General features: G+C 45.8%; 1 protein-coding gene across 4 annotated transcripts in view; it reads right to left on the reverse strand.

Annotated features, from left to right (window-relative positions):
* Positions 1–27,036, reverse strand: part of TAFA5 (TAFA chemokine like family member 5) — a 573,238-nt gene that overhangs the window by 210,767 nt on the left and 335,435 nt on the right. For all 4 annotated transcript variants that reach the window (XM_020982951.2, XM_078148086.1, XM_020982952.2 and 1 more), the window contains exon 2: positions 3,711–3,860. In XM_020982951.2, the coding sequence (XP_020838610.1) occupies positions 3,711–3,860 (150 nt within the window). The remainder of the gene's footprint in view (positions 1–3,710; positions 3,861–27,036) is intronic.

Below are 27,036 nucleotides of genomic sequence, written 5' to 3' on the forward strand. Positions count from 1 at the left end.
TTGGGTTACCCTTACTAAATCCCTGGATCCCCCTTTCAGTAAACAGGTGGCCGCTGACCCTCTACTTAGAGATCCCCCTACAACAATATGTAACCTCAGCCCACAATGGTCTTGTTTTCATTTTGTTGAGAGTCATGTGAGACAGGAGACAGAGCTAACTTCACAATCAGGAAGAACCGTGGTCAAGTCTCAGTCCTAGTGGTGTGACCCTAGTCCCCTGTCTAATACTTCAAGTTTCAAAGAAAATTCCAAGCTGCATCGGCAGAAGGAATTTCCTCCTGGTGTAAGATCCACTCTACAATCTTCCCAGCTTTGAGAATCTGTGGTGAGAACCTTGCTTGTAGGCAAAGGAAAGAGAAGTCCATGCCTGGCCCAAGGCCGAGCCGAGGGGTGCTAGAATGGATGCTCACGTTGGGTGGCCGGGTCTTCTTCATCCTCACCCCTGTCCCTTCACACGCAGGAGGATGGAAGCTCCTTCAGGGAGGGCTGCCCAGCTTCTAGCTTGGTGTCCCCAGAGCGTCTAGTCCAGGGCCTGGCACAACACCAGGAGCCTAACAAACGCTTGCTGACTGTGCTACTGGCTATGCCTGGGCAGTCGTGTGGCTGTGCCAGAGAGCAAGCCACAGAGTTTTCTAAGAGTTTACTCATCCTTTTGGTCCCCTGCCTCTCTCTTTACTCCATCAACAGCCAGTAATTCTGGGACCCCCAACTGTTATCCATTCTGAGGCTCAAGAAAAGGCCAATTGCCCATAAAGCATCCTCTTCCAAGAAGGGCTTTTTTTCCCCTTAATAGAAGGAGCCATATGATGTATAACCCTCCTCTTAACTGCCTGGCAAATCTTTATCTCCTTAATGAAATCCACTAGTCGGGAGCTTTAATCCCAATGCCCAGAGAGCCAACAGCAAATCTCCTATTTTAAATCACAGAGATGAGGGCTGTCTGATTCTTTCCTCTGTCAACAATCAAGGGAAAAAGAAAAAAAAGTTTGGTGCGGCCTCACTCCTTTCCAATCAAGACCACTTACAGCCCACTCACTGCTCTGTACTCTTTGATCCGATGGGCCTGGAAGATAAGGCCAAGGTTTCAATGGTGCAGTCCTTAAGCTATTTTCTTAAAGGTCAGGAAGGAAGGGGTTCACTGGAGATGAATACTGCAGACCATGTCTGGGTAATTGAGTGACTTGGCTGACATCCGTCAGTAGCCACAGGGATGAAATACAAATACTGAATTTTGGAGACACTGAGAGGTGATGGGGATGGGATGGGAGAGACGCTGCTGCTGCTGCTGCTGCTTCAGCAGAAATGCTGAAGGCCCATAGAAGTAAGAGCCGCTAGTGTGGCTGCACTGCCAAGGAGAGGACTCTGGGGGAGATGAAGGCTAATTCTGTCACTTTGACTACATGCCATGGGATGTAGGAAATCTTTTCTGATTCCCAAACGGCTAGTGCCCTCCATCCCAAACTAGCCTGTACTTATTCTCTTTACATCCTCGCTTCATGTGTGTTTTATGTGTACTTCCTTTCCCTATTAGAATGTCAGCTCCCTGTGAGTAGATATTGTTTCATTCTTTGTACTGGCATCCCATGCCCGGTGTTGCATGCCACATAGCTGGTGCTCATTGATTGACTGACAGATTGATTGCCTGGTTGCTGGCTCTCCTAGCCTCCCTTTGAGGCCTATGCCCACTGCCCCTGAACATCACACAGGAATGTCCTTCTAGGAACACCATTCCACCTGCTTTCCTCCCCTGTTCCTAAGCAGCCCTACCTACATAGCAACCCATGCCTTCCCTGGAAGGCTGTTATTTCTTCAGGGTCCAGGGATCTCTAGAACAAAAGGGTTACAGTCAGAGAGGTTGTGGGCAAGAGATAAGCAGCTCCCTCTCTGGGAAATAAAGGAGTGGAACTTCCTCTGAGGGTTAGCTGAAGGACCCAAGGATACTCAATCTGGAGAAGCAAGTACTCAGGGGTGGAAGGTGGTGTGACAGTGGTGCTCTTAAAGTATCTGAAGAGCTGCCAGGAGACAGACCAAACAGACCATCTTTGCTCAGTCTCGGAGGGAGCCCGATAGGTTAGGGGTTGCAAAAAGGCAGATGAAGCTTTGATATTATGGGAAAAAAAATAATTCTCAGGAATGAGAGTTGTTTGAAAGTAGAAGCTGCCTACAGAGGTCGTGGATTACTGCTCCATAGAAACACTCTGCATGATCCCTTTTGGAGGGTATTCTAAAGAGGATTCCTATTCAGCTAAATCATGGGTTCTTAAGTTGGGGGTCCATGAACACACATAATTTACCTATATGACTATATTTTGCATATATATATGTATATATATATACATATATATATGTATGTATATTCTTAACTGTATTTTAACATATTGGTTTCTTTTGTCACCTTATTTTTTTTTGGACTTGGAACCAGGGCCCATAGGCTTTGCCAGACTTCCAGAGGGGCCAATGACATAACCTGAGCTGTTTGTGGGACTGGATGGCCTCAGGAGTCCCCTTCAACTCAAGATTCTGAGACTCTGTGTGTGATTTTCCTCAAATCTTGAGCTATAACCCCCGCCCCAACATACTCATCCCAAGGGATGGCTTTGTTCATGCTAAGTACAAGCCCCTATATGGACAAACAATGTGAAAATTGGGTTTCTACTGAGTCGCAATGACTCCCACACCAATCCCAAGGGATGTTCCTGCCCATGGCATATACAAATCCATGTATTGATAAATAATGAATTTCCATGCTCACTCCCTCCGCCCCACAAACTTCATGTACATGGAGAGTAAGTGAGAACTTTGTCCTCCTTTTGTAGCTAAAGAACTTGATGGCTTTTGAGTTAGCATTCCCATTCTCCCTTTTAATACAAGGCATAATTGATTTTTCAAAGAAACATCCCCTGTATCTCCCTACAAATGAACCTTCTATTCTTATTCTCAGCAAAGCAAGAATCAAAACATAGCAAATCCATCCATGACCAAGTTTCCATGGTCACCACCATGGGCACTCGTGGATCAGCAGAGGTTAACACACTGGGGCCAAGTATGCCATGGCCTCCACTGGCTGATTTCACCAGACCACACTGCACAATTAGGAGTGGTACATTGGTGTCCCTGCCCTCAGGGTGGAGGACCCCCACACTTCTAACTGTGAGCCACATCTCATAGCCATTCCAGAGGAAGCTCATGTGACTGGCATGGACGGCAGTGATCCATCTGAAACAACAACCCTCTCAGTGCCTTTTTTTCCCCTTCCCAACAACATTAACTGTCACGCCGGAGAAGTCACATTGGCCTCCAAGTAGCACTAAACCTTTGATTACATATTGCAGTGAACGAATGTTTTGCTAAGAATAAAGATCTCCGTAATCATTACTCCACTCCATGTTGTCTTCAAGATATTTCTTGCAATGGGTTATGCTTTGCATTAGGGCAGTGCATAGCCAGATGATGGCATTTCAATTCCCACACCAACACCTGGCTGAAATACCAAGGCTGATGCTACAGAAAGCCAATTGATTCTTTTGTGGGAAGGGGGTAGGTAGGTGATGGGAAAAGTCTGGCCTGGGCCATTGTAATCCTCTTATCAGCCACACTGGGCTAAATGGCCTAGATCCATTCACTACCTGACCTTTACAATCATGGAGAATTGGGACAATGCAGAGCCCCTCCACTGAGCCCAGAGAACTGGAACAGGGCTGGCTGCTTACCGTCCACGCAGGCTGGCCGCGCTCTCGTTGTGCCGGCGATCTGTCCTCTTTTGCAAGCACATCGAGCAGTCTGCCGTGCAATAGTCCTTCGGGGCTGACTACTATCTCTGTCCAGAGTCACAATCTCACAGGTGCCAGCAGCCAACTGACCTGGGAAATGAACATAAGCAAAAGAACTAGGGTTAGTGAATGAGACAGCCGGTGGAGATTCCCAGCATGGGCAGGTGAATGGCATACAGAAGTAATGATGGATGCCACAGCCTGGAGCGGAAGGGATGACTCATCATCATTCTTGATAGTAAGCCCAGGAAGGCCACAGAAACCAGGAAATGGTTATTATCTCATAAATGACAAGAAGTTGGCAACAGTCTGGTGACCTTTCTAGTTTATGTAGCTTTGTTTAAGGGACCAACCCCCCTGTTAACCCCCAACCTGTCTGGGCATATTTCCATCTGTGGCACTGCCATTTCCCCAGGAATGAACCAACCCTGGATGAAACCCACCCTGTCAGCTATGGAATGAAATAGCCCAAAAGAAGAGACAGAAGAAAACCAGCTTCCCCCCCCCACCAATGCCCGAACCTTGAAGCATTTATTGTAAAAAATAAAATACCATCTTGGGAAAGATTCAATTTATGGAACCAAGCATTATGCCCCCTCTCTGTGATTACAGGCCTGTTAATGACAACAACTTCCATACTATAAAATAGGAAAATAGGTCAAATCCTTCTTTTAAAGCTGTTAAAAGTGGCATTTTCCAAACTACACAGTTAGGAAATCATGCAATTATCCCAGAGCCCCAGACAGCAGTAAAGAAATAATTCTGGATTAAACCAGAGTTGTTACTACTGGAACAGAGGGCAGTGTGCACCCACATCTCTGCCTGTTCCCTCGCTTATGAGCCAGGGACCCCACCCTCTCCTGCTCCCCATACAAAGTCTAGCAGTCCAGGGTGGACTAGCATCACTGAGTAAGCATTTATTAAGGCATGGATGGTAGCAAGGCAGCTACTGCCCCCAAGAAGCATCCATTCTAGCAGAGGAGACCAGAGGTGCATGCAGCATCCAGAGGAATAGACAGATAACAGACACAAAAGGAGCTCAAGGTCATTGGGGCAGGACAGGAGAAGAGAAATTTACTGAATGTCTCAGGAAGGACTGGTCAGGTTTGGGAGGCCAAAGACGGGAGTTCAAGACCCTACTTAGCCACTATTTGCCTAAGTGACTGAAGGTAAATTATTCCCCCCTCTGCCCTCAGTTTCCCTCTCCATTAAATGAGATGGTTGAACCACATAGTTTCTAAGGTCATTCCCCATCTGCCAGTGGAGGCTCATGTTCATGGCTGGTTTTGATGGCAAATAACCTTTTTTATGGGCTTTCCTGATCCACAAGTTTTGTTGTAAATCCTGGCAAAGAAACCCAGTTACTGAGAACTGCTGATAGGAGGGGAATTGATGAGAGCTGCCTGATGAAATTCATATGCCAATAAGCCTTTTTTTAAAATTATTATTATTCAGAAAGCTGCCTTTCTGTATAGAGTGGAAGGAAGCCTAGGCTGCTCATGGCAAAACATTGAGCCCAACCAATAAATATGGCACCTATTTTCTACAATAAGACTGGGCCAAGGCAACTCCCCTAAAGGGGCAAGGGATATCATTCCCCTCAGCCCTAACTTCTGTTGACTTGCATCAGTAGGAAAACTGATAAGAGGTGTCTTGGTAGGTAGTGAGCACCCCATTTCTGGAAAGTATCACAAAGAAGAAGAATGACTACTTGCGCTACATGATCTTGAAGGTCTATTCCAACTCAGATGCCCCTACCTATGTAATTTTGTTCCCATTTCACAGAAGAAGAAAGAGGAAGTGATCTGAGCACATATGTCAAGTTGATAGATCTCAAAGTGGAAGAGACCTCCGCGGACATTTAATCCATCTCCCTCATTCAACAGATGAGGAAACTGAGGCTCGGGTTTCCCAACTAAGACACAGTAAAGGCTGGACTGGGTTACAGTCCTCTACTTCCAGAGAAATGAAAGGAGGGAATTTTGTTTTATGTGTTAGGCCATACATTCTTTGAGGGCACAAGCTAGGCTGTGTTTGTTTACCTTTGCATCTCCAGGGCCTGGCAAAGTGACCTATACACAGAAGGTGCTCAATATTTGTTCATTAATTACCAGCTTATGGAGCTGCTCCAGCTCTTGGATGTGAGGAAGGCCAAAGGCCTCTTCTTCCCATGAAGAAAGCCAATGACCAAAGATGAGCATTGGCAAGCCCATTAAGGTGAAGTAAATAGGACTCAAGAGAGTGGAGTCAAATCCTACCTCTGTCATGTCACTTGCTATCTGGATGACCCTGGGCTCAATGTATTATTCCATGGGGCTTGCATTAGATCAAGGGTTTTAACCTTTTTTTTGGATGTCACAGACCTTTTCTGGTGAGGCGTGAGAAAGCAATGGGTCCCTTCTCAGAATTGTGTTTATGGATAGCTGGGTAGCACAGTGGGTAGAGCACAAGACCAGAGTTCAAATCCAGCCTCAAACACTTACTAGCTTGGTGACTCTCCATCTGCCTGTAAAATGGGGATAAAAATAGCATCAATAGGATCAAATGAGATAATAATTATAAAGCACTTGGAATAGTACCAAGCACATAGTAAGGGCTATATAAATGTTAGCTATTATTGTTGTTGTTGTATGTGACAGCTGGAGTAATGGATAGAGTCTGAGTTCTAATCCAGCCTCAGTTCCTCACTAGCTGTGACCCTGGGCAAGTCATTTAAACTTCGCAGGCCTCAGTCTCTTCAATTGTAAAATGATGGTAATAATAACCCTGAGCAAGTCACTTAAGCTCCTTTTCCCTCAGTTTCCTAATCTGTAAAATGAGAATACTAACAGCACTAGCCCCCTGGGTTGTACCTGTAAAGCACTTCGCAGATCAGAGGAGTCAAACAGGAGGGCCAGGCCAACCTGCAGCCTCAGTGCTCTTCAGTGTGGTCCAAATCATAGAAAAAGCACACTTGGGAAATATTTATCAAAATAATAAAACCACAATAGAACAGAGAGAATGTGTGGTGTTCTAAGTGAATACACAGCCTCAGTCTGCAGCTGGGGGGCATCCTTATTTATGGGCTGGCAGCCCCATTTCTATTTGAGTTTGAAGCCACTGAGTCAGCCAAGAGATAGAGGACCCTGGTTCAAAACTCAGCTCTGCTATTCCATGCCTGTGAGACCTAGGGCAAGTCACTAAATATCCTTCCAGCTCAGTTTCCTCACCTGTTTAAAAACAAAAAAAGTTTTACAAGATGGCTTCTGGGTCTTTTCTATCTATATCTAGGAGCCCATGAGTCAGTTATGAATTAAAACCCTGCTCTGTAACTTACTCATGCTGTTTCCTCAACCGCAAAATTAGATGGTTGGACCAAGGTCCTCCTAGCTAGAACCCTCCTCCTGGGACCAAGGTCTCGTAGCTCAAAGCCATACTTGTGCATTTATAAAAGATTCCCTCAAAGTGGATGTCACTGGGGCCCCTGCTCATAAGCACCCTGGGCAATCACCTGCCTGACTTCCCCCTAATGCCCGCAAGGTCAGGAAAGCCTTCAGAGGCAGGGTAAAGAATAAATCTAAGGGCAAGGACAGGGGTATAGGATGGCAAGCCACGGGCTTAAAACAGAAATACAAAGAGAAATGTGATCAACCATGGGGCCACACCACCATGGCTGAGGAGTCAGTCACGACTTCTTGAGGTACCACAAAGGCCAACTTTGCCTTTTTTAGTTCAAGTTTGAGCCTCCTTGGACCAGCCCAAGAACAAAACACAGCTCTGAGGCCAGGGGTGGGAGGCCACCGGCAGGGAGTGGAGTGGTTTGTATTTATAAAAATCCTTTGAGAAAGAGGTGAAAAAGCATGGGGAGCCTGTCTATAGACAAAGCTGGATTTGGGGAAAGTGAAATAACAGCCACCCAACTGATGAGTTACACCACTTTCTAAACTTTTTGTCCATTTTTTTAAATGTCATGGACCCATTTGGCAGTCTGATAAAACTTCTAGAGCCCTTCTCAGAAAAAAAAGGCATTTAAATGTATGAAATAAAGCCATAGGATTACCAAGGAAATCCATTAAACTGAAATTTAGTTATCAGAGAATCCCAGTGGATGCTCCATCATGTCTTTCCTAAGCTCACCTCAGCTACAAAGGATGCTCCATTTCCAAAGCACATTGATTTCAATAAGCCAGGCCAGATCCCAAGCACACCATTCCTACCCTACCCAACTTTTAGCTTCAAGGATCGTCCATAGAACCTGAAAATCTGCTCTCATGTTGACAGATTTACACCCAAGGTTTTTTAAAGCTAACTTGCATCAGTATCTGGTGCTTGACAAGACTAAGGGATGTCAACTGCATGCCATCTGAAGCCAACAACTGCCAGGTCTGTCCAGTTGAGATAGCCATTTGAAGGGTGCCATCATGACCCTGAACCTGGCTTTCAAAGAGACATAAACTGCAGAGTGCTGGGATGTTATGTGGTCAATTGCCCCTACAATACTTTCAAATCCAAAAACCAATAAATAATGTGGGGCCAAATTTTTAGGTTTAAATCCCACCTCCATGAATTATGGATCAGCCAAATCAAGTCAGCCAGGTCACTTCTCTCTGGGTCTTCAGTTTCCTTACCCATCAGTTTGACTAAATGATCTGTTGGTGCTTTCTCAGCTCAACATCTTCTTTGAGTGATTCATGCCCTTCCCCTGAAAAAGCCAATGTAGCTTGAGCACAGTATTTGGTATGATTTTAAAATGGAAGAAATGCTACAGGATCACAAAGAACTCTTGCAATCATTTCCCCTGTTTGACAGATGAGGAAACTGAGACCTAGACAAGGAAGTGACTGGCCTAAGGACGAACAGGGACTAGGTACCAGAGCTGGGATCTGAACCCATGTCTTCAGATTTTCAATTCAGGGCTCTTTCCAGAACAGAGCATTAGGAAGACAAAACATCATGGCCTTTGCCCCTGAGGCACTTTAATTCAGAATGATAAAGCCCAGGTGAGCCTACAAAGTCCATGCCAAGACTCTGTCCTCAACAACGGCAGTCTGATGGGGCCCAAAAAAAGCAATCACGCTAATGTGGAAGGCTTGGCTCTGTCCCCAGGTGTCTTCCTCCCACCTTCAGCCCAGGTCTTCCCTTGTGTATGGCACACCCAGGCCCAAGGTGCCATTTCAATGAAAAATGTCTTCTCACAGCTTCAACTGAATGCCTATCGACCCCAGCTCCTTCTCCCCAAAAATGCTGAGAGGGAGGGGATTGTGTTGCCCAAAGCATCCTCCTGGAGCTGCAGACACTTCTGATGAGGCGTGGAGGAGCCAGTGTATACAAAACAGAACATGAAATATAACAGCAACACAAGTCTGGCATCACTTTCTACTAAAATGTGATGGGTCAATTGATAAATGGTCAAAGGATATGAACAGAGAGTTCTCAGATGAAAAAATTAAAGCCATCTACAATCATGTGAAAAAATGCTATAAATCATTATTGATTAGGGAAATGCAAATCAAAACAACTCTGAGGTACCACATCACACCTATCAGATTGGCCAACATGACAAAACAGGAAAATGATAAATATTGGAGAAGATGTGGAAAAATTGGAACACTAATACATTGTTGGTGGAGTTGTGAAATGATTCCACCATTTTGGAGAACAATTTGGAACTATGCCCAAAGGGCTACAAAAGTGTGCATACCCTTTGTTCCAGCAATAGCACTTCTAGGGCTATATCCCAAAAAGATCAAACAAATGGGAAAAGGACCCACTTGTACAAAAATATTCGTAGCAGCTTTTTCTGTGGTGGCAAAGAATTGGAAATTGAGAGGATGCCCATCAATTGGGGAATGGCTGAGCAAGTTGTGTTATATGAATATAATGCAATACTACTGTGCTATAAGAAATGATGAACAGGCTGACTTCAGAAAAACCTGGAAAGACCTATATGGTCTGATGCTGAGTGAAGTGAGCAGAACCAACAGGACTTTGTGCACAATAACAGCCATGTTATGCAATGACTAAGATTGTTAAACTGAACCTTTCTCAGAAATACAAGGATCTAAGACATCTCCAGAGGCCTCGGGATGGAAAATGCTGTCCCCATCCAAAGAAAGAACTATGGAAGTCGAATCGCTATCACTTATTTTTGCCTTCTGTTGATTTTTGTTCCATCTTTCTGATGGTTCCTCCTATTGGTTTTAATTTTTACTTACAACTTCACTAATGTGAAAATATGTTTAATAGGAATGTAAATATAAAGCCTATATCAGATTGTGCGCCGACTTGGGGAAGGTGGAGGGGAGGAAGGGGGAGAAAAATTTGCAACTCAAAAGCATATGGAAGTGATTGTTGATAAATTAAAATAAATTAATAAAATTTTAAAAAAATAAAAAATAAAATAAAATGTGATGGGTCAAAGGGCAGGAATTCAAGTATCAAACATGAGCAGATGGGCAACAGCCTGGTAGAGAGGGGGACCCTGGGGAAGGAAAGAGCATGCCAAATTTCAACCATACAATCAACAATTATTTATTAAACTCTACTGCCTCAGTTTTTCCACATGTAAAATAAAGGGATCAGGTAACATGATTTCTGAGGTCCCTTTTATTTTGAGATCTATGCCCCTTCCGGATCTGACATTTAAGCTATCAGCAGACGAGTAGAGAAAAGACAGATAAGAGGGCCAGTGAATTGTAAAATAAGAATGATATCATAATGGGTGACGACATGACAAAGGCAATTTGTGGATTCTGGGGTGCAGAAGGCAGCCAACAGTCTGCTCCTCCAAGCTCTCACCCCATACCTGACATAGCTAGTACCTCTCCCAGAAAACTGCCTTGCAGCTATGAGGATATATTTGGCACCCATGTACATGTGCATAACACATCCGCAGAGTCAAAGATTTAGAGTGGGAAGGGAATCAGAGGCCATCAGAGGCCCCTCATCTTGAAAATGAGGAAACTGAGGCTCAGGTAGGGTGATAGGCTGTTTTTGTTCATGTATTCCCAGTGCCTGGCTCAGTGACTGCACACAGTAGGTACTTAACAAATGCTTACTCCTTGACTGAGTACAGCTAACCTCCTTTCATTGTCTCATTTTTTATCAGCCAAGGGATACTCAATGAGCACCAGGGACAGGCCCCTGCCCTGTCCCCTGGCTTCCTGGGCAATGTGGGAGTGTCTGCAGAGCTCCTGAGGGAACATCTCTCATTTCCTCAAAGCACCAAGGCAGTTCCAAGAAACAGTGATGAGGAGAACATGTTTGCATGAGGTGTTCCAGGCCAGGGACTTTGGTGGGCTATGAGCTCACCATGGGTTCGCAGTGAGATATGGGAACACAATCCTAGGCTGGGATACTGGATGAGAGAGGGGACCGCTCCCATCAGAGCACAGCATTTGGTTCCAGATGCCCCTGGTTCTAGATGCCTCTAGAGAGCTGTGTCAAATGTGGCAAGCACAGAGGGCCATGAGGCCAAGGGGATCCCTTCCTTCTGAGGATCAGGTGGAGAAATAAGAGTGTTGGGGTAGAAAGATAGATCTTTTTCCTTCATAAAAAGGGAGGAAAGATTTGACGTTTTTCTGCCTAATCGCAGAAGTCAGAGCAAACAGCAGAAGACTCACCAGCTCACTTACAAAAAAGCAGGGGTTTCTTAGATCCAAGTCTCTGGGCTCAAGGCTCCTAGTGCATGTGGAACCTTTTGGAAAGGCAGCATGCTAGACATGGATTGGGGGGGGGGCGGGGCTGGGTGTGAACCCTGCCTCAGAGACTGGATTGTCTATGCCATGCTGCGTGAGTGCCCCATCCTAAGCCTTAGTTATCTTCATCTGTTCAAGGAGGAGGTTGGGTGTGATGACCCCTGAGTTCCCTTCCCACTCTGAGTCAAAGTTCTCATGAAGCTGCAGAGACATTGGTTTCATTACAACATAGGAAAGGCCTCCTAACCATGAGAAGTCTCCATAAATGGAATGGCATGTTAGGCCCCCTCGTTGGCTGAACTGGCCCATCTTGGGAAGCTGGACCGCTTGAGCTCAAAGGCCCTAACATTAAGTCTGTCATATGAGGAAGGCAGATCCCTGGTTTCTGAAGCCCGTGATGGGGTGGGGGGACACATAAGAACAGATCACTGTGGTATCTGTGTCCAGGAAATGGAAGTGACTCTGCTAGTGGAGGGTAGGAGCTGAGAGATCCTGGAGAGCTGGAAAGCTGTGGGTATGAAGCCAAGCTGGACTCGGGAGGATGCCCTGAGGGATGATCAGCACAGCACTGGGAATGGACTCACGCACGTCAGGTTCTCATCCAGCCCTGGTCAGCTGATAGTTTGTGAGACTTTAAGTCACCTGGCTTCACAGCCTCAACTTCTTGATTTGAAAAAGAGGATAATAATAGTACTCTAAGCAAATGCAGCAAAGTCCTTAATGTGCCACAAAATGTCAAGTATCTGTTTCATTATTTACTCTGAGAAATGCTCTCTTCAACCAGGAATTGCTCAACAGCAACTCATGAACCTGTATACTAAGGCTTGGGGGAGGGAGGGAGAGGGGGTGAGAATCTCAAGCAGGTAACTAACATCCTGAAATGAAAGATGACAGAGATCACTTCCTGCTCTGCCATTCCCGTGACCTAAGATCCTTCCCTGCTCTGACCTGCCCTGTTCTCAGGCCCTCTCAACTCTGACTTTCCCATTCTGAGGTGGTCTGACATTCTCCACCCAGTCATTGCAGGTGTGGTAAAAGACTAGAAAGGAGGTTCTAAGTCCCTGTCCGGGTGGGCAGTTGGAACCACCTTGCCACAAACATTGCAGCGGCCTTTCTGGCAGTGACAACAGCCAACATGCAGACAGTTGTGCTCTCCCCTGCAGAGGCCGGGTCATCTGTCACTGTCTCGGGTGGCTTTGAAAAAAGGAAGGTCTCTGAGGACAAACTGGAACCATCAGAAATGATTCTTGCCTAATCATGGCCATGCCGCCAGCCTGTCAAGGAGTGACAAAGAGGCTGCCCTCACTGTTCCCACAACCCCAGAGGAGGCTTGTGCTGAAGGCCTCTGGGTGCTGTGGAGGGGAGAGGAGTGACTGCTGTGTACCCATGTGAGAGGGTGTGTCTGGGGGGGATGGATGGAGTCAATGAGGCCCAGGCTGGAGGCCTCTGGGTGCTGTGAAGGGGAGCGGGGTGACGGCTGTGTGCCCATGTGGGTGGGTGTGTCTGGGGGGGATGGATGGAGTCAATGAGGCCCAGGCTGGAGGCCTCTGGGTGCTGTGGAGGGGAGCGGAGTGACTGCTGTGTGCCCACGTGGGTGGGTGTGTCTGGGGGATGGATGGAGTCAATGAGGCCCAGGCTGGAGGCCTCTGGGTGCTGTGGAGGGGAGCGGAGTGACTGCTGTATGCCCACGTGGGTGGGTGTGTCTGGGGGGATGGATGGAGTCAATGAGGCCCAGGCTGGAGGCCTCTGGGTGCTGTGAAGGGGACCAAGGTGACTGCTGTGTGCCCATGTGAGAGGGTATGTCTGGGGGGTATGGATGGAGTCAATGAGGCCCAGGCTGGAGGCCTCTGGGTGCTGTGGAGGGGAGCGGAGTGACTTCTGTATGCCCACGTGGGTGGGTGTGTCTGGGGGATGGATGGAGTCAATGAGGCCCAGGCTGGAGGCCTCTGGGTGCTGTGAAGGGGACCAAGGTGACTGCTGTGTGCCCATGTGAAAGGGTGTGTCTGGGGGGTATGGATGGAGTCAATGAGGCCCAGGCTGGAGGCCTCTGGGTGCTGTGGAGGGGAGCGGAGTGACTGCTGTATGCCCACGTGGGTGGGTGTGTCTGGGGGGATGGATGGAGTCAATGAGGCCCAGGCTGGAGGCCTCTGGGTGCTGTGAAGGGGACCAAGGTGACTGCTGTGTGCCCATGTGAGAGGGTATGTCTGGGGGGGATGGATGGAGTCAATGAGGCCCAGGCTGGAGGCCTCTGGGTGCTGTGGCGGGGAGTGGGGTGACGGCTGTGTGCCCATGTGAGAGGGTGTGTCTGGGGGGGATGGATGGAGTCAATGAGGCCCAGGATGGAGGCCTCTGGGTGTTGTGGCGGGGAGCGGGGTGACTGCTGTGTGCCCATGCGGGTGGGTGTGTCTGGGGGGATGGATGGAGTCCATGGAGCCCAATTGGTAAGCACAAGCACCAACCGCTCCCATGTGCCTAGCTCGGTGCCGTGTACTACAGACTCAAGATCACTCAGAAGCCCTGAGTGGACGACACAATGCACATCTGAGCACCAGGAAGTAGAGCAGGAGCTTCTTGCAGCTAAGAATCCTTGTGAGAGATCACTGAACAATGCACTGAATTCTTTGGGTGGGTCAGAGCCTTGTGATAAGGCCCTTAGCAGAAGAGCGGAGCCTCTGAGGCATCCATCCATCCAGCCACTGATCAAAGGAGAGCTAGCATCTGTACAATAAAACTTGCAAGTTCAAGAATGTGACATTTGTCATCTCATTAGATCCATACAATCCTGGGAAGTAGGTGCTACTACTGTCTCTGTTTTATAGACAAAGAAACCGAGGCATTCATTCAGAGGTTAAGTGACTTGCCCAGGGTCATACAGCTAGTAAGTATCTGAGGCTGAATTTGAACTCAGGTCTTCCTGATTCCAGGCCCAAGGCTCTGGCTATTGCAGGGATCCATGACACCTTGCAATTTAAAGTCCCTCCCAGCTCTAATATTTTATAATTCAGTGAAACCCATTACAGGCAAAGCACTGAGGACCCAAGAGTCCCAAGCAGGGCCATAAACATGATGAGGAGCCTGAAAACCACACTTTGTGTGGATGAGTTAAAGAACATGGGGATGGCTCCTGAAGGATCGAGTAAGGCTTAGTGTGGCCATGCCAGCTGACTGAGGAGATGCCTGATGGGCCCACAGGGGTTAGGGATGAGATTTGCTTCATCCAGTGATAGAGGCAGGGACTACGATTAATGAAGAGAAGCTACAGAGAGTCTGCTTTCAGCTTCACATGAAGGAAAGGAAAGAAAATCCTGAGCTTCAGGCCCAAAGCAATAGCATAGTGGGGAGGTAGAGAGTGCCTCTTCACTGGAGGGCTACAAAAAAAGGCCTGGCTTGGGTAGTGGGAGGCCCATCCAGGAACAGGCTGGACTATCTGTTCCCTCCCATCCCACCTGCCTCTGGGATCTGTGACTCCAGGACCTCCCAGTTCTGGCCACCTCCCCTTTCCCAAGTTTCATGGAGAAGTAGGGATGTCATTGTCAGACATGGGAGGGCAGACAGAAGTGCCTGGAAGACTCCAAAGGGGAAGGATTTGGAGGCACCTCTCAATCAGCCATCTCTTTTTCTGTGTTGCCCATGGGGCCAAGATCCTGGAATACAGGAAGTCTTCTATCTTTGCTCTCTGTGCTATGGCATAGGGTGACCAGGTGCACACAAAGAAGTCTGAGAGAGAAAGGAAAAGTGAAAAGATCTTTGGAGAAGGCTGGAGATGGAGGCTGCCCCATCTGGAAGGTCAATCTGGCCACTGCCTCAACACAAGGGCAGGTCAAATGTCTGAAACTATGAGTCCTAGCCTTGTCTAAGATTAAACGAGTGTCACACCTTGTGATATAAGGGAAGATTAAATGCATGCTATATCTTGTATTAAATGCATGGTATGTCTTGTGTTAAATGCATGTCATACCTTGTGATCTGAGGGGAGGTTAAATGCATGTTATATCTTGTATTAAATGCATGGTATGTCTTGTGTTAAATGCATGTCATACCTTGTGATCTGAGGGGAGATTAAATGCATGTTACATCTTGTGATCCAAAGTGAGATTAAATGTGTGTTATGTCTTGTGTTAAATGCATCTCACACCTTGTGATCTAATGGGAGATTAAATGCATGTTACATCTTGCCACCATCTTAGCAGGAATACATAGGGAATGCAAGCTTTAAGAGTCAATGTGAAAAGCTTCACATGTTTCTGCAATTATCTTTCCTTCTCTGGGCCTCCCTTTGCCTTTCTGTAAAATAGGAGGTGTTGATGCCCCCAAGGGCTCTTCTCATACTAACACTCCATTATTTGGGATGATAGAACTAGAAGTGACCTTGGACGTCTCTGGACCAGTTGGATGCACTGTATTGAGGGGACCCTGAGCACCCATGATGGAAAGTACTTTGTTCCAGGGAGCACAGTTGTTCTACTTTCTGACTGTTCGCTTTTAGCCATCTCTTCCTTGGGGTAAAAACAAACGAGAAAACAAACAAAAAATTGGACATGTGAACAGTGGGTGTTTGAAGGGGTGGGATGCTGAGCCCAAGATGCTGAATGGGAGCTGGGCTAAGAAGGACTTCCAGTGTCCCACTGAGGCACTTGTCATTTGTGTGAGAGGCAATAGGGAGCTGCTGGCAGCTCTTGCTCTTCGGAGGAAGATGAAGCCCAGAGGGGAAGGAACTGAAGCCAGAGTGCCAACTGGGAGCCCTGGTGATGGCTCTGGGGGGAGGTGAGACCCTGTACTCCATGCCCTGGATGCTCCCCATCATCTCCATTTCCTGGCTTCCTTCTAATCCCAGCTCAAATCACACCTTCTAGATGATGCCTTTCCCAAGCCTTGTTCATTCTAGTGCCTTCCCTCTGATCAGATCACTTCCCATCCAACCTGCATAGACCTTGTTTGTCCAGAGGTGTTTACTTGTCTCTCCAATTAGACTGTAAGCTCCCAAAGGTAGGGGCTGTCTTTTGCCTTTCTTCTTATTTCTAGGATTTAGTATAGTCTCTGACACATAGTAGGTGCTTAATAAATATTTATTGACTGACTAATCAGTCAGGATGGCAGTTGTAAGAATTGAGAAGGGGTCCAGTTTAAGAGATGTTAAGACTAACATGATTTGGCCCTGAGATTGGAGGAGAGTCAAAAGGGATGGGTTGAGGCTGACTGGGAGATTGCTCAGATGACTTCCTGACTCTTGGCCACATTCTGAAGAGGAGCACTTGGGACCACACTGGGTGGCTGGTGGGTGAGGTACTCCCAGACTCCTTTGTTTCCTCTGTCCCTGGCATGAGACCAGGAAGGTCAAACAATGGTCGACAGATGAAAAATGTCCTGTGTACAAGGGCCTGATTTTAGCTGTGGCCATAAACAAGATTAAATATAGGAATATATCATTAATCAGTGACATATATTATTAATTAGTCCCCAGCAAACATGTGTTGGAAGAGATCATTAGAGTTCAATTAGCAAAAGAAGCAGCAGCAAGGTTTTTTAGGCTTAGCAACCTTCCCCAAGGAGCTATGAGGCCTTGATGGAAGGACCCCCTGGAAGAGCATGTGTCCTCAGGAAAGAAGCTAGACAGAATCATTGACTCTTAGAACTGGGGAGGACCTCAGGGAGCATCCAGTCGAACCCATGCCAGGACAAGAGTAGCCATGCAACACACCTGGCAAGTAGCCACTCAGCCTCAGTTGGAGACCTCTAAAGGTGAGAAACTCACTACCTTACAAGGGGAGCCCATTTCACTTTGTGATAGCTTTGGTTGTGAGGAAGCAACCACTGCATGTGTATACACACACACACACACACACACACACACACACACACACACACACACACACTCCAAGCCTAACACTGCTCCAAACTTCGGCACTCTGGGTCTAAGCAGAACAAGGGTAGCCCCATTTCCCATCACAGCCATCCAAGTATACAGATTATCACTGCCCTCCCCACCCTAAGCCTTCTCTCCTCCAGGGTGAGCATGTCCCGTTCCTCCAAAAGATCCTCACATTGTGTGGACTCAAGGCCCTTCCCCATCCATGCCACCCCCTACTCCTCAGGAAGCTCTCCTAATTATCAAATTCCTTCTACACTCTGGTGCCTTGAACAAGACCCAAGACTCTAGATGTAGTCCACCCAGGGAGAGCACAAAGAAGCAATCATCTCCTTGTTCTTGGACACTGGGCACCACTACCTAACTTGCCATCAAACTCTCACGGGTCTCCAATCACCTGTGATGCATATTGAGGTTGGAGTCCACCAAGACTCTCAGTTCTTTTTCTTTTTTTTTTCCTTTCAATTAACGAGTATTATTTTCTCCAACCCACATTACAAACTCTTCACAATGTCCTTTTCAGATGAACTGCTACTATGTATTTTGCCTCTAAGCACACACACATTCAGTCACTCAGGTCTCTTAACAAGCAAAGGACATTTAAATGCTTCAAAAATGCTGTAATTCCATCAGTGTGGGCATCACTCCTCTCTCTACCAACACAGATCCCAGACTAGAGCAGAAATGTGGCCCAGATCTGCTGTGGCCAAAAGAATGAATGGTTCGCATTCCAAGGATGAGAGGCTAAAACTTATGACCTATAGTAGTAGTAGTAACAGAACTAACAACCATAACAATAATCATGAGGGAGTGGAGTGTTCTACTCTTGTACTTAAGAGTCAGAAAGACTTGGGTTCAAATCCTGCCCCAGACACTTCTTAGCTCTGTGACCTTGGCTAACCTCCTTCAGCCTCACTTTCCCCATCTGTAAACTTATTGTGCGGATCAAATGAAATAACGCATGTACATGATTTGTAAATCTTAAAACAACATATAAATGTTAGTTGTTACTATCGTTGCTAATAATATTTTAATGATTCCTTATAAATGTAATGTTTATTATTCCTTGGGTTTTTATTATATTATTGCAAGTTGTTATTATTCTTGGTATCCTGGATAGAGAGCTGACTCCAAGTTCTGGAAGTCCTGGGTTCGGGTTCTACCTGGGACACATTCAGACTTTGATCCCCTCAGAGTGGCCTCTCTAAGAGACGTGCCTACAGAACAGGCATGGCTCCATGTGCTGGAAGGTCATTTCTCCTTGGAGTCCTTACACTGATGAGTCAGAGTTCCAGTCCAAAACTCAAGTAGGCTAACCTGTTTTCTTGTTTCATGAAGAAGAGCCCTATGCCCCCCAAACTGCAATGGAGACCCATGACCATTTTTTATTTGCTCTTCACAAAAATGCCCTGGGAGGCTGATCAGGCAAGGAGCTTGCCCCCAATTTAAAGATGGGAAAACTGAAGCTCCAAAGTAGAATGTTTGCCCAAGGACCAGGACTTGATCGCATGTCTCCTGTTTCTTGCTCAGGAAACACAGTAATTCTAAAGGGGAATTTAAATCTCCCTTGCCCATACTGTTCCACATGTAGCCAGATGTATTCTCCTTGTTTGTAAGCAAGAAGTCTTAAAAGCTCCCAAGACAAATTCGAAGAAGAAATGGCATTGAATGTTTTTCTTTAGCAATGGCACATGGTAGAAAAACAACAGCACATGGTAGGCCTTTAATGAATGCTTATTGAACTGAAGCCAAGAGAGGGACTTCTTAACACTGACTCTATCATCTTGACCTTGGACAAGACCTAGTTCTCTCTTTGAGCCCCAGTTTTGGTAAAATAAAGACTCATCCTCTATATCCTCTCTTGGTCCTAATATGCTGGAATCTAGGCCTTCCCAGTCTTCAGGGGTCAGCCCGTCATTCAAGAAGGGATGAACACAATCAGAGATTAGTCTCCAGGGAAGGGTCTTTGTGAAGGCACTGAGAGAACCACGGGTTTAAAAAGAAGAAAATGACATGAGGGGCCTCACAGACCTGTTAATCTCATGTGCATTGGCCAGGCTGGGACAAGGTCTCCAGTGACAAGTGGGTCTGTGGGGGTCAAGGGGGACAGGCCAACTGAACTTTTATCTTCCACAATTGTTTGTTATGGTGATCTGTGTCTCTCCACCCCCCATTTAGATTCTGTTTTCCTAGTATATTCAGTGACAGTATCAGGATATACATTTTACTTTGACTGCTATGGGGATGACAATAAAGGTGAAAAATTAGCCTAAAAACACAATCTCACAGATGAGCTTAGATTGTCAATGACCGAAGAATAATAAGCATCCCTTCCAGGCCAGCTACTAGAAATGGAAATGACTCCTGGGCCTACACCATGTGTGTGTGTGTGTGTGTGTGTGTGTGTGTGTGTGTGTGTGTGTGTGTCCTCCCACATATGTGTGCAGACATGTCCCTCTCCTCTCCTTTGCTTCTACTCTTTCGCTGTCCAAATCAGCAACTCAAGTTGACCATTAATCTAAGCTACCTCTACCAAGTCTGTCCTCCAATATTCAAGAAGGGTCAGCTCTGGTTTGCTTTGCTCTGTGTTTCTCTCATTCTATTTGGAAATCAACCCAAACTCTTAACCCTAAATCATGGAAGAATGTATATAATTAAACAATGAGATTAGGCCTTAGCAGTACATATCTAGCCTGAAGTATGCAACACTTTTGTGCCATGGACCCCCTTTTGGCAGCCTAGGGAAGTCTTTGAACCCCTGTAGTAAATAGATTTGGGGCATTTCACTCATAATGGGAGGAAATGCTAGACCTCATCTAGAGGTTAGTGAAAACAATGATATCATTTCCCATTCAAGTTCACAGACATCTTGGGGGGTCCAGCTTACAATCTGATGTGTAATTTTCCAGATGAGGCCCAGACAAAGCGTGTACCATAGGAAATGAGAGTCAAAGGCTAGATTTGAATCGGGTCACCCGCCTCCAAGGTCAGTGTTTCTCTGCTGACCATTCCAAGGGCAGTGGATAGCTGAGCTAGCTAGTTAGGACAGGAGGATGCACTGGGAAGAAGGCAGAATAGGGTTAGAAGGGGCAGGCAGGAACTCTGGGCCAGGCCCTCTGAGCTGTGTGACCCTGGGCAGCTCACTTCCTTCTCGTGCCCTCAGCTTTGGCATTGGGGATTTGCCAAGGTCATCTCCCTCCATATTCAGTTCTCCTTTCATTATGCAGCTCTGCTTCTTGAGCTGTTTTGTTTCCTTTAAATAAGACACCTCCAGGAGAGAGAGCATAAAAGCAAACTCAGGAGAGCACCGAGCCAGGGGAGTGAGATTGGATCTAAGCATAAAAAACTGAAGCAGAGGAAAAGCATTGCAGAGCCGCAGCCAGATGGCAGGTCGGCGGCCCCTCTGTTGGCCCTGCTATTCTCCAGAGTTGCATCAGGAGAAAAGAGCCACTGCAAAGCACATGGGGCCTCTCCTGTTAAAGTCCCACTTGTCTCCGTGGAACCTATTTGGGAACAGAGTCTGGGCAGCCATGGGGGCGAGGAGCCCGCACCTCCGTTGGTTGCTAAGCAAGGCTTGCCCTCTCCCTGCCCTGAGTCCACGCCAGGGCCCCACTCCCCAGGGAGAGGCCCGGCCCATTCAGGGGACTCCATCAGCATGCAGGCGGCACACGGCCTGACTGCCAGGCTTGAATGCCAGCTCAGACTCAGCCTTTCATCTCCAGCTTTCTCATTCAGCTCCCGAGCTGACAGCGTGGCCCAGCTGTCGGATAAACACTCATACATTCTTCCTGAGTTGGCCCCCATGAAAGCCCTGACCTGCCAGGGACCAAAGGATGAAGGGACATCCCAACTGGAATGGGCTAGAGTGAATGCTGGGGGAAAACAAGAGTACTGCCGTACCCCAGAGAGGAATGTGAGCTGATCCTGCCTGGCTTTCTTGGTCAGAACTCAGGCTATTTTAGGGGGACAGAAGCTTCTAGCATCTCTGGGCTGGCTGAGACTTCAGAGGGCATCCAGTCCAATCTGCACAGGGACCAGAGAGTCCTCTAAATTGACACTGCAGGTGTGATAAAGGGAGGAAACAGCTTTCTCACCACGCTCCTTTGTAAAACTCACATGCTGGAACACACACCCGATTGGGCAGCCAGGACTTATTGGTCCTGGAGCTTTTGAGATCAGGGTCACATTTCTGGGCCTCAGTTTCCCCGGAAATAAATTGGGGGATGGACTATATGATCCATGCTGTCCCTTACAGCTTGGAATCCTAAAATCTTGGAGGGTTGGAAAGGGCTCTGCCCAAGATCCAAGAGGCAAAATCTAAACCCTGAGCCCTCTGTCTAAGATCAGGGCTCTCTTTCAATCTGTTCCAGTCCTGAAGAGCCACCCTGACTTCTAAGCTGGGCTCTCTGACCTCCGAGTCTTTGTACAACCAGCTCCTGACATCTGGAAGGCTCTCCCTCACCACATACTCTTTCCTTTCCTTCAAAGATCATAGGATCCTAGAACGTTAGATCTGGCAGGAAAATTCAAGGTCACTGAGGCCCAGAGAAGGGTAAGGGCTGGCCCAAGGTGACCCAGCAGGCCACCATAGAATAGCATAGAAGTTCTTGCTGCTAATTAATATTAACAAATTATTAGTTAGCAAATTATTAATTAATAGTAACAAATTATCTTGCCGCTAATTAATAGCAACCAAGTTAGGAAGCTCAGCTCCTAAAGGGGCCTTCACTCAGGTACCACCTCACCCAAGAAGACTTCCATTTTCCCCCAGGAATTAACAGTCTCTGACTCCTCAAATTGTCTCATCTTTACTTATCTGTATACCTACTATTTCCCCCTAATAAAATGCAATCTTCTTGACAAGGTCAGGGTTATTTTGATTTTGGTAATCCTAGCATCTGATAAGGGTCAGGTTTCAGACCCAGTGTTTGGAAACCAATTAAATTCAAAGCCATCAAAACACATCTCCATGTTTCTGAGAATAGCCAGGTAGGATGCACAGACCATCTGGGTATGACAAAGTCTCAGCACATACAACTTTAGAGCTGAAAGGGACTTTTCTCACCCAGAATCTTCCTTTCAGAAGGGAAGAAATCTATTTGTCAACACATGGTGGGCCAAGTTCATGAGGACATTGCCCATGGGGGGCTTTTTGATTCTGCTCTTGGCTCTTAACATTTTCAAAGGTGCCATGTAGAAACAAGCCACTTTGGGATGCATCTGACAAATCTGGTGATGCAAATCTGTTATCAGCCCGTGTTGTTGCTTGGTAAGGCCATGTCTGTTTGGTGATGCCGATTTCATTTTCATTTTGGGGATGAGCTTCAACTAGAAGTGGTCCTGGGACAAATCACTGTCTTACTTTTATCCAGTTATATGTAATGTTCTGTGGACTCTTGTACAGGTGGGCAAAAAGACTGATTTTTTTTTTGGCTAGGCAATGAGGTTAAGTGACTTACCCAGGGTTACATAGCTAGTAAGTGTTATGTGTCTAAGGCTGGATTTGAACTCAGGTCCTCCTGACTCCAAAGCTGGAGCTCTATCCACTGTACCACCTAGCTGCCCCCAAAAGACTGATTTTTGTAATTGGACAAATGATGTAAGCTTATCTTTTGGCTAGTATTAATAATAACAATAAGGATGATGATTACGGGTGTGATTATAGTTATGTGACATTTCAAATACTATTAGATGCAGGTGGCTGATACAAATGAAAGCCAAGGCCTGGATTCCTGTTGAACAACAAAAATAAAAGCAATGGTAATAGCTCCCACTCATCTCAGGCCACAAGGTTTGCAGACTCCAGTCTCCTTGGAGCTGCTAATTGTCTCATTATCTCATTGCAGCTCTTAGCTTTTTTTTGTTCCTCCATCAAGATGTCCATTGGAAGATGTCCTTTGACTGAGCGGCAAGGAGCTGGGGGCAGGTATCTCAGTAGGCAACTCAGCAGGATTGCTGCATTTGAAGTCAGGATAACCTGAGTCCAAACTCTATCTCTGCAACAAATGCCCATGTTACCAAACTCGTATCTCAAAATGTCCTTGAGAAGTCAACAAAGAAACTTGAACTGATAACGGAATCCATGGGAGCTGGTGTGGCCACCAGGCAAAGTAGTGTAGAGGGAGAAGAGCAGAGAGCCCGGGACAGAAGCTTGAGGGAACCCTGGGGTCAGAGGGCATGACCTGGGGCAGGATCCAACAAGGGAGTGCTAGAAATCCTTCCAAACTCAGGATGAGGACATTCCAAACAGGAAAATGCCAGGATCTGGAGGAAAAAACCCATGGTATTCCTACCACCTGCACCAATCTGACCTAGTGCTCCCCCATCTCTATTACCTTACAGACATTCTGTAAAATGTGCATATATGCATGCATGCATAGATATATCCACATACACATGTAGTTTCTGCCCGTAGAATGTGAATGCCATGAGGCCAGGCACTGTTTCATTGTGGTCTTTGTATGTAAATTGCACTGGGCATGGTCTTAGCTATAAGTCATAAAACTGAAATTGTCCCTTCTTCCCTTTTGGAGGAGGAGATAATATTTATAGAGAATATGATAGCATTAGGACAGAAACAGACTCCAGAAAGCATCTACTTCAGGGGTTCTTCACCTTTGTGTGTATATATATGTGTGTGTGTGTGTGTGTGTGTGTGTGTATGTATATATATATGTATATGTATATGTGTGTATGTATATATATATGTATATGTATATGTATATGTGGGTATATGTATATGTATATGTATATGTATATGTATATGTATATGTATATGTATATGTATATGTATATGTGGGTGTATGTATATGTATATGTATATGTGTATATATACATGTATACGTGTTTATGTATATATGCATATGTGTGCATGTATATATGTGTGCATATGTATATATGTATACATGTATACATGCATATGTGTGTACATATACGTATGCACATGCCTGTATATGTATTACATGTGTATGTGCATGTATTATGTGTGTGCATGTGTGTGAGATGAAGCCATGGGCAATCTGGTGAAGCCTATCGACCTCTTCTCAGAATAATATTTTTAAATACTTGAAAGAAAAGCTAAAAATCATTTTAGAACTTAAGATGTATTTTTTGTCTATCCAAGTTCATGGGGCCTCTGAAATCTATCCATGGCACCTTTGAGATTCCAGGGACCCCAGGTTAAGAACCCTTGATTTAGTCAAATGTCATCATTTCATCAGAGAAACCAAATTCCAAGGAGGCAAAGAGCCTTGGCTAAATAGCCAAGGGCTAGATATCCCTCCTAAGGGGCCTTCTCATTATAAAACGACAGATTCTATTTGTCTAGAAAGACCTTATAAGTAACACTCTCCATAACTCACCTCCGGCTCAACAGGGCTCCTTTGGACCAGACAATGTAATATACTTTCAGATGATCCAATGTGAATGCCCATCATGACCCCGTTCATCAGCCAGTTAACAGTCTTATCCTTCAATGTGTAGAAGCAGTAAGAGGGAGCACATATAATATCTACAGTAGTGTCTTATGAGCACTGAGAACCAGGAAGAGGCCAAAGATTACAAATATGAAGCTAAAATGGACCTTGGAGGCCAACTAGTGTAACCCCCTTATTTTGTAGAGGAGGAAATTGAGGAAAGATAGGTGAAATGCTCTGTGCGGTTATTAAGTGACAGAGCCAGGATTCAAATCCGGATCACCTGACTCCAAGTTCAACACTCTCTCTTGGCTCATTTCCCCCTTAAGGCCAATAACAATAAAACTGAAATGAGAGATATCTTTCAAATATCAAATGCCTGGAGATGTTCAGGCTGGAGAAGAGAAGAGATGGCGAGAATGTAAAAGGGTGGGCTTCATCCAACTGCTTCTTCAATCATTTAAAAGAATATCCCATGCTAAGCCTCAGGATGCATCACAAGGGGCAGTGGGTGGGGGTGCAAAGAGGAAGATGTTTACACTTGTTATAATTTCCTAAGGACAAGAGCTTCCCCAAAGCACCAGAGGCTGCCTCCATTCTATGGAAGCTTTCCACCAAAGACTGCATGGCCATGTTGGGTATGACATTCTGATACAGGAAGGAGGTAGACTACAGACTTCTGAGGTCCCTCCAGATACCAGTTGTCTGTGCCACCATTTAATTACACTTATAAATGTAATGTGATGACTATCACCATCCATACAAATATTTAGATAGTTGATGTAAGGTATGTTATGAGTTCGGATAGAATATTTTTTTCTTAGTGTTTGATTTCTATGAAAGTCTATTTTGGTATTAATGTCTACTATCAAACTCTCCATCAGACTTAGAATTAAATAAAGACAATTAACACACACTGTAGATCACTAAAACCAACCCTCTAGTGGGGTTATTACTGAGATTAGCTGGGTTTTATTGTTGCATGAAAGCCTGAGAATTGGAAGAAGGAAATAAGAGTGGAAAAGCAACATGTTCTGTTGGTGTTCCTGCAAGGGAGAATTTGATATAGCCCAGGTTGAGAGTTACCAAGGACACGGAAACATGCTAACTTTCGCAGTAGTGAGGTGTGCTAGAAAGAACACAACCTCAATCTCACTTCTCAGCTCAACAATCTTGTGGCTCCCCATTAGCTATCATCCCTCTCTATCTCTTGTCTAGCAATCAAGGCTCTCCACAACCAGGGCCCCCCCCCTCCCTTTCCAGCCACATCTCTTATAATCATCAGCATTCTCCGTGTTCCTGCTTAACTGGTCTATTTTCCATCTTGCACATGTGGCATGGGCCCTAATACCTTTGTCATGGATGGAAGTCATTCCTCTTCCTCTATCTTTTGGATTCTTTCAAGCTCACTCGCAAATGCCACAGCTCTGAGAAGCCTTCCCAGAACCTCCTAAGACCTCATATCCATTGACTCTGCACTGCTCTGATGCTCTGATTATATATCACCCTGTATTGGATCCACAAGTAAGAATGTTTTATCCTGCTACTAGACAATGCCTTGGGGTCAAGAACACTACCAGCACCTCACAAATGAAAACAGACTTCTTGAGAGGCAATATGGTGGAGTCTAGGGCATAGGACTGGAACTGAGAAAGAGCTAGGATCCAATCCAATCCTGCTTCTGAGTAACCCTGAGCAAATCATTTAACCTTTGTGTGCCTCAGTTTCCTCATAAAAATGAAATGGTTGGGTTCTATAGCTTTGAGGGTCTCTTCTAGCTTTCCACCTATGAGCTTATGTTTCTTAAGATGCTATGCCATGGCTTCTCTTTTATCCCACTCACATTCAATCTCTTAGAAAGATTACATATATACTGCAGTTCCTCTGTTAGGATTATATGCTCCTTGAGAGCAGAGAGAACGTGACTTTTCATTTACATATAGCTAGTGCCAAGAATAGAGCACTAAATTTAAAAAAAAAAAGTTACTGAATTGACTTAGCTTACAGCTGGAAAGGACGTCAGAAGGCATTGAGTTCCACATCCTTATTTTATACATGGGGAAACCAAGGCATAGGAAAGGGAGGCAACTTTTCCAAGTGCACACAGGTGGTAATGCATATACACAAGCCATGCTACTCCTTTATTTCTTCCTTTCTTCCTCTCTGGGTCTCAAGTTTTCATCATTAAAATGGGCAAAATAACTCTTGCACAACCTACCTCAAGGAAAAGCTCTGAAAAGAGGGTTTTACCAATTTTAAAGCACTTATGGAATGAACACTACAATTATTGCATTTGGAACACCATGTTT

The sequence above is a fragment of the Phascolarctos cinereus genome, unplaced genomic scaffold (genome assembly GCF_003287225.1).
Source record: "Phascolarctos cinereus isolate Bilbo 61053 unplaced genomic scaffold, phaCin_HiC Scaffold_1;HRSCAF=81, whole genome shotgun sequence".
Classification (NCBI taxonomy): domain Eukaryota; kingdom Metazoa; phylum Chordata; class Mammalia; order Diprotodontia; family Phascolarctidae; genus Phascolarctos; species Phascolarctos cinereus.